This window comes from Lineus longissimus, chromosome 14 (genome assembly GCF_910592395.1).
Source record: "Lineus longissimus chromosome 14, tnLinLong1.2, whole genome shotgun sequence".
NCBI classification, from domain to species: Eukaryota; Metazoa; Nemertea; class Pilidiophora; order Heteronemertea; family Lineidae; genus Lineus; species Lineus longissimus.
The window spans coordinates 1436508-1443910 of record NC_088321.1 but is presented as its reverse complement, the minus strand read 5'-3'; the positions used below and the strand labels follow the sequence as shown (position 1 = coordinate 1443910).

At 43.1% G+C, this 7403-nt stretch overlaps 1 protein-coding gene across 1 annotated transcript; it reads right to left on the bottom strand.

The window, feature by feature from the left end:
• Window positions 1-3734: 3734 nt before the first annotated feature.
• LOC135499184 (FMRFamide receptor-like) lies at window positions 3735-4781 on the bottom strand. The gene has a single exon (XM_064789849.1). The coding sequence runs from the start codon at window positions 4779-4781 to the stop codon at window positions 3735-3737; it is 1047 nt and encodes a 348-aa protein (XP_064645919.1).
• Between the last annotated feature and the right edge of the window lie 2622 nt (window positions 4782-7403).

The window sequence follows — 7403 nt, the reverse complement described above, 5'->3', positions numbered from 1 at the left end:
GAGGTCAAGGTGAAACTATTAACCCTTAAACCCCAACCTTGCGGTAGGCTCGGGAACCAAGCTGTACAGGCGCTGCCCGCTGGAACACGAGGCCGCTTGTCAATCCCGTTTGACATTGTCAGATCTGACTATACGTGTATAGTGTTGGCATGAAGACTGTGGAAGATGTAAGTAACACGATGATTGTCAGATTTGATACGTTTTGAATCATAAAAATGCAGTTGGTAGCATCTTTGTAGAGTGGCCTAGTATCAGTGAAGAAAACGGTACGTGGAGACCCACTGCCGATGTTATGTATAGCTAGCTATCGCGCGCAGTAGCTAGCTATACATAACATCGGCAGTGGGTCTCCACGTACCGTTTTCTTCACTGATACTAGGCCACTCTACAAAGATGCTACCAACTGCATTTTTATGATTCAAAACGTATCAAATCTGACAATCATCGTGTTACTTACATCTTCCACAGTCTTCATGCCAACACTATACACGTATAGTCAGATCTGACAATGTCAAACGGGATTGACAAGCGGCCTCGTGTTCCAGCGGGCAGCGCCTGTACAGCTTGGTTCCCGAGCCTACCGCAAGGTTGGGGTTTAAGGGTTAATAGTTTCACCTTGACCTCGTCCTCTAAAATGCAGGACCAATCATATCAGCGGAATCAATTATTTATTTCCGCGGAGAAAATACTTAATTCCGTGGAGAAAAGTATTTATTTCCGTGGAGAAAAGTATTTATTTCCGTGGAGATAAATGTTATTTCCGCGGAGAAAATACTTAATTCCGTGGAGAAAAGTATTTATTTCCGTGGAGATAAATGTTATTTCCGTGGAGAAAAGTATTTATTTCCGTGGAGAAAAGTATTTATTTCCGTGGAGATAAATGTTATTTCCGTGGAGAAAAATATTTATTTCCGTGGAGAAAAGTATTTATTTCCGTGGAGATAAATGTTATTTCCGTGGAGATAAATGTTATTTCCGTGGAGAAAAGTATTTATTTCCGTGGAGAAAAGTATTTATTTCCGTGGAGATAAATGTTATTTCCGTGGAGAAAAATATTTATTTCCGTGGAGAAAAGTATTTATTTCCGTGGAGATAAATGTTATTTCCGTGGAGATAAATGTTATTTCCGTGGAGAAAAGTATTTATTTCCGTGGAGAAAATACTTAATTCCGTGGAGAAAATACTTAATTCCGTGGAGAAAATTCGAGAAAAAAAAATCGTATTTGAATCTAAAAAAAAACATGATGTCCCTAATGGGCCACCGTAGTATACGGTAGGACACATTCATCTTAATTGGCGTGTGCTACTCAAGATCTATAGTCCATTCGTAAATAATATGTCCGCATCGTTTGGGGCTCTGGTGGGCTAACTACTGGTCAGATTTCTTTAAAGTTAGTTTTTTAGTGTAGTTCTTCACCTCAAAATCAAAGATGATGTTTTCATTTCAGTAACCATGGTAACGAAATAATTTTTTGTATGCATTTGTATACATTAACGCACTGCACTGAATTATGACTTTTTCCGCTCTGTACGGTTTATTTCTCGACCAATCTGGATGAAATGTTCGGGTTATCATCTTTTTGTGACTATCTACTCATGTGCCAAGAATGAATGAGAAATATCCAGAAATTAGATAATTATGACCGATCGAGGGACCCTCCAAATGACCATTTGACTTCGCTGAAGAATTTCCTTTATTTCTGCATTGAAAATGCTGAACTCCCAAAATCCTGTTTGGTTTCGAGGCAAGGATCGACAAAAACCAAACTTGAAAGAAATCCGACCAGTAGTTCGCTCCCCAGAGCCCCAAACAATGCGGACTTTACCCAGTCCATTTCACTGGGTTTTTCCATCCCTTGTTTATTTCCGTTTCAGATGTCAATAAAGTAAATAAGGTTCTTTTCTAAAGTGAGACAACCCTGTTTGAGTGCTAAGAGCAGGTTGCTTAATCGGTGCCTGTCAGAGATAACGCTGGCGTTAGCTCACAATTTTGGGCAAAGGCTCTCTGGGGGCAAAATGACACTTGAGTGAAATTTTCCGGCTGAAATCCCGGTCAAAAATTCTGGCAGGCGTTCGCCCCCGCATGCTACGCCCCCGGTCATCAAATCATAAGAAAATAAGATCTTTTGATTTTTTTCCTTTTCTCTTTATCAGGGTCGGTCATGATGATACTGGTGCCAGCGGAGGCTGGTATCTTGTTAAGGTAGGGCTAATATTGACTAAAGTCATCTCTCATAATCAAATTATGATTGCGCGGGCGCGCAGTAGAAACACCTGAGAAACTGGCCTGGTCTGACCGATCCCTGGTTCAGCGGTCACCGAGTGTCAGTCTTTGGTTGGGTTTGTTAAGACCTTGTTCCCAGGGTAAAATACAATGCATGATCGAGGCAATCTAGCCGTTGACAGTATGCTTGGAGACGAGATTGATAGACGTGGTTCCCTGAACTCGAACAATACAAACTGAAGTGCACACTGATTCCAGGCTTCGAGGTGGGCCACTCCGTAGGATGGTTCGAATCGGCGCCTGGAATTCAAAGTTTGACCTTGATTTGAAGACAACCAAGATGGACTATGACTGCTCGTTAGTGAGTGAGACCAGAACAAGATGGCGGCCCCCACGCAGTCTACCTGGGCGCCGCCATCTTCCTTTTCTCTCTCCTTCTTGCAGATAACAATGATGGGGAACATTACCAAGCGGGAATTGGTCTTCCACTGTGACTGTTGGCTAGATGCAAGTCATGGGACGGGCCCTCGGTATTTAGACGCCGAAGATCTTCACATGTATGTCGCAAAACTTGGACTCCTGATTTGACATTTTTTAGAACGACCAGACAGTTGATCAACACGCTGGACGCTGAACATAAAAGTCGTGGTTGGACTCCTGGTACAACTCCACTACAACTTGTTCAGTGTTCTTGGGCAAGTCACTTAAACTGTTTACCCTATGGAGTCGAGGCCAGTTACCTCTCCGAAAACCAAGCCTTAGCAACCTAGCCGTAAATCCAATGAGCGTCTGACCTTATACAAGGCCTTTGTATGGACCGTACATCCAACTCGCAGCTTCTTCAGGACACGCACGGAGTTTTCTTCAGGTTTTCAAAGCGATGTTGCATCGGTGTTGATCAGACTTGAACACTTCGATGTTTACATGCGCTACTATATAGATGGATATCTTTGTTTACAAAATGACGTCATTTTGACGTCACGCAAAACTTTGCGCGCGCATATGATGCTCAACAGAGGATGGTGTGACGTAACAGTATCAACGTCGCACGATCGTTGTTGGTTTTACTTGGATACGAGGAGTTTTTCTCGCCAATCTCATGACTTGCAGGATATTTTAGAATTAACTTGGATACGACTTTGTCACAATATCGGCTCAGAATCATTATCATATCGAGAGAATTATCAAGAGGTGGACGGTTTGTCGCAACTTTCTTTGATAAAAGGTCTCGTTAGGGAGTTTTTCTCAAATATACGCGATGATGACGTGCCCCATTAACAGGACGTAACATCAATTTGAAAATACATTTCCAAAGTGAATGCATGTGGACAACCCATCTGTGTCGTATATCACTGGAAACGCCCGATTCCCCTGAGTCTGCAGGATGTTAAATCGGGCATTTTATTCCTTTGAATAAATCATAAGCGTCGCATAAGTCTATACATGTAGTTGAAGGTAACTGGACAGCCGACGGCTTGTTAGTAATGCCCTTGATGACTCCAGTCGTCCTTTAATTGATCTTCTTTCTGAATACTGAAAGGAAATTCTGTCGGAAGGTTCTATTGGTAATACAGTATGCTACGAAATTCATCGCCGAGTCGACCACTATCAAAAGGAGGCCAAACTTCCTGAAGTAATCGTGATATCGGCGATCAGGGAAAAGTTGAAGGCCGGCCAGTCCCGCCAACCTATCAACCGTCGCTGGCGTCTCACATAGGGTGAAGACAATGAGTATGGACACCACCATGAGAGTCGCCTGTCGATTCGCCTTCTCCTCCTGGTCCTTGCCAGTTTCGCCCCCTGTCATCTTTGACCGTCGTCGTATTGCCTTCCGCAAGGAGATGATGAGCACGACATTCATGACGTAAACAAGAGAGAGTGGCACCACCACCATCCCAAGCAAGTACAAGTAACTGTCGTATGTGCGTCGCCGCGATCCGGGTCTTGCCCTGATTTGAACCTCAGGATTGCCGGTGCAAGGATTGGAAACATTGATTTGCTCGAGGAACCAATACGTTGGCATATTGCAAGAAAGTGATAATAAAATTATGCCTATCGCAGCTTTCCCGAAGTTTTTCTCTGTGCAGTATGGCCTCGCCCATAACGGAAAGACGATATTCAAAAACCGCTCTAGCGTAATGAGGACAATTAACCCATTGCGAGATTGCAACGCGGCGAAATACCATGGAATGCTCCAATAGAATATATCTCCTCCGATGTAGTTGTCGCCTCTTGTGAAGATGGCGGTCCGGTGTTCGAAATAGACCACCATATGTCGGATGAAGAAAAACACCAAACAACACAACAGGAAGAATATATCACATCCGGCGAGTATGCGCAGTAGGAATACAGAAGTTGCAACTGCGTTTTTCTGCTGCTTTCCGAGAACGATCAAGATGATGGCATTCAAGACGATTCCCATGATAGAAGTCGGGGTAATGGCGAACATATATAGATAGAATGTGTTGGCGTTTGTCTCGTGGAATTCGCACTTATTCTCTGGCGGCCGTGCCACTGCCGTGACGGGCGCAGACATGTTCTCCATCAGTTTGTTCATGCTTCCGATTTGCTATCAACAAGATCGCTGCTGGTTAGGCCCATAATAAAGGCAACGTTACTCTGATGATGTCCCAGAATTGTCGCCAATATGGCCAGACAATCACTAAAAAAGCACTTTGTTTTTTTTAAAACACATGTTTGAAGGAATAATTCTTCAAATACAATGTACGTGTTTTCTCGTGAACGGTCCTTGCTAGACGTACCAGCTTATGTTACCCCTGTGGAGGCGTACGATGACCTTAGGGTAGAATTGGTTTCCCCTATCGACGATTTTTTGGCGAGAGTCCGCATAAAATCTACAACAAACCCGATGAACTACGTATGGAAGCGTACACGGTTGAAACCGAACATGGACCGAACCTTATATGACGTGTAATACGCGAGTCAACTAGCATCAAATTGGCTAGGCTATACATGTATCATACAGTTGAGGTCAGAAGTTTACATACACCTGGGTCGAAAACATTCAACTCAAATTTTCAAAAGGTTTCATTGTACTTACAAAAACGATTTTGATGTGATAATATACCTCATAGGTCTACTTTATTTTCTTACTGCATTCGTTTATTTCTGTTTCTTTATTTCAGAATTATTTGACATAGTTTGATATCTCTATTAAAGCCAGTGGGTCAAAAGTTTACATACACCAAGTGAAACTCTAAAAACACAACCTTGAATCATCAAGAAATTGACATCTAGGGCCTCACAGATGATTTCACAGGCCATTGGCCACTACAGAAATTATGTAATAACCCAAGCATTCTTTAGGGGCTATATAAAAAGGCGTTTCTATAGTGTATAGCCCATTCCAGTGTTCACAAGCATTGAGACAAGATGGGTAAATCCAAAGAGCACAGCCAAGACCTTAGAAGACGTGTGGTTGATCTTCACAAGGCAGGGTCCTCACTAGGCCACATTGCTAGGCAGTTGAATCTACCTAGGTCTTCCGTTCAGACCATCGTCAAGAAGTACAGGGACCTCGGGACCACATTAACCAAGCCAAGGAGCGGAAGAAAACGGAAACTGACCCCCAAAGATGAACAGACCGTGGTGCGCAAGGTGAAGATCAACCCCAGGTCAACAAAAAAGCAAATTTGCAAACATCTGCAGGATGCAGGAGTGAGTGTCTCAGGATCCACAGTGAAGCGCATTCTTCATCGAGCTGGACTGAAGGGATATCGCCCCAGGAAGAAGCCACTGCTTAAAGATCGGCACCGAAAAGCAAGACAGGAGTTTGCAAAGAAACATCAATACAAACCGACAGCATTTTGGAGGAATGTTATGTGGTCTGATGAGACGAAAATGGAGCTGTTTGGTCATAATGACCAGCGGTACATATGGCGTGAACAGGGTGAAGCCTTCAACCCTAAAAACACCGTCCCAACCGTAAAGCATGGTGGTGGCAGCATCATGCTTTGGGGTTGCTTTGCTGCATCAGGAATGGGAAGACTCCAGAAAATAGATGGTATCATGAAAAAAGAACACTACATCCAGATTCTTGATGACAATGTCAAGGCCTCTGCCCAAATGTTGAAGCTTGGTCGGGGTTGGAGTTTTCAGCAAAACAATGATCCCAAGCATACGGCGAAAGTAGTCACCAAATGGTTTAAGGACAACAAGGTGAAGGTTTTAGAGTGGCCTTCACAAAGCCCAGATTTAAATCCAATCGAAAATCTTTGGACTGAACTTAAGAAGCGGGTCAGAGCAAGGAAGCCAACAAATTTGACTGAATTACATAACTTCTGCCAGGAGGAATGGCCCAAAATTCCCCAAGAGTATTGTAAGAAACTTGTAGATGGCTATCTCAAATGTCTGAGTCAGGTGATTGCTGTAAAAGGCAATGCTACCAAGTATTGAAATATTACTGTATGTAAACTTTTGACCCACTGGTTTTAATAGAGATATCAAACTATGTCAAATAATTCTGAAATAAAGAAACAGAATTAAACGAATCAGTAAGAAAATAAAGTAGACCTCTGAGGTATATTATCACAACAAAATCGTTTTTGTAAGTACAATGAAACCTTTTGAAAATTTGAGTTGAATGTTTTCGACCCAGGTGTATGTAAACTTCTGACCTCAACTGTATATCTAATAGCCTACAGCAACATTAAGTCCATAGCATCCGCTGCAGAAAATGTTAACGTATTTTTTGCCCTTCAAAACCAAAACTGTCAAGTCAATTATAATTCTCTTGACGGCCACACACAGTATGCATGGAATATTTTCAATAAATTGCTCCCGTCGGTTTGGGTGGGTCATCATATTCGTCGATAAATACCGCCCGCGTGAAGCAGTATGGGCGAGCATCATAACCTCTTACATATTGATTCAGGTAACTCTCACCAGGGGGTAAAGCGCTTCGGTATTTGCTGCATATTAATTCGTTTTTACCACAGTCAGACGACACATCGCCGCCACGTTATCGGGACGTCGTGCGTATTACAATTTCCTCTGGCGGCCAAGCCCTTTATAGCGCTGATGGCGAACGCTATGAGCGACGCTGCACCATGCAGCGAGCGCGGACAGCAACCTGGTTGCACGATATGGTCGCTTTGAAATAAATGGCCGTCAATACCGAAACTCTCCTCCCCAACTGCAAGAACTAAAATGACCCACA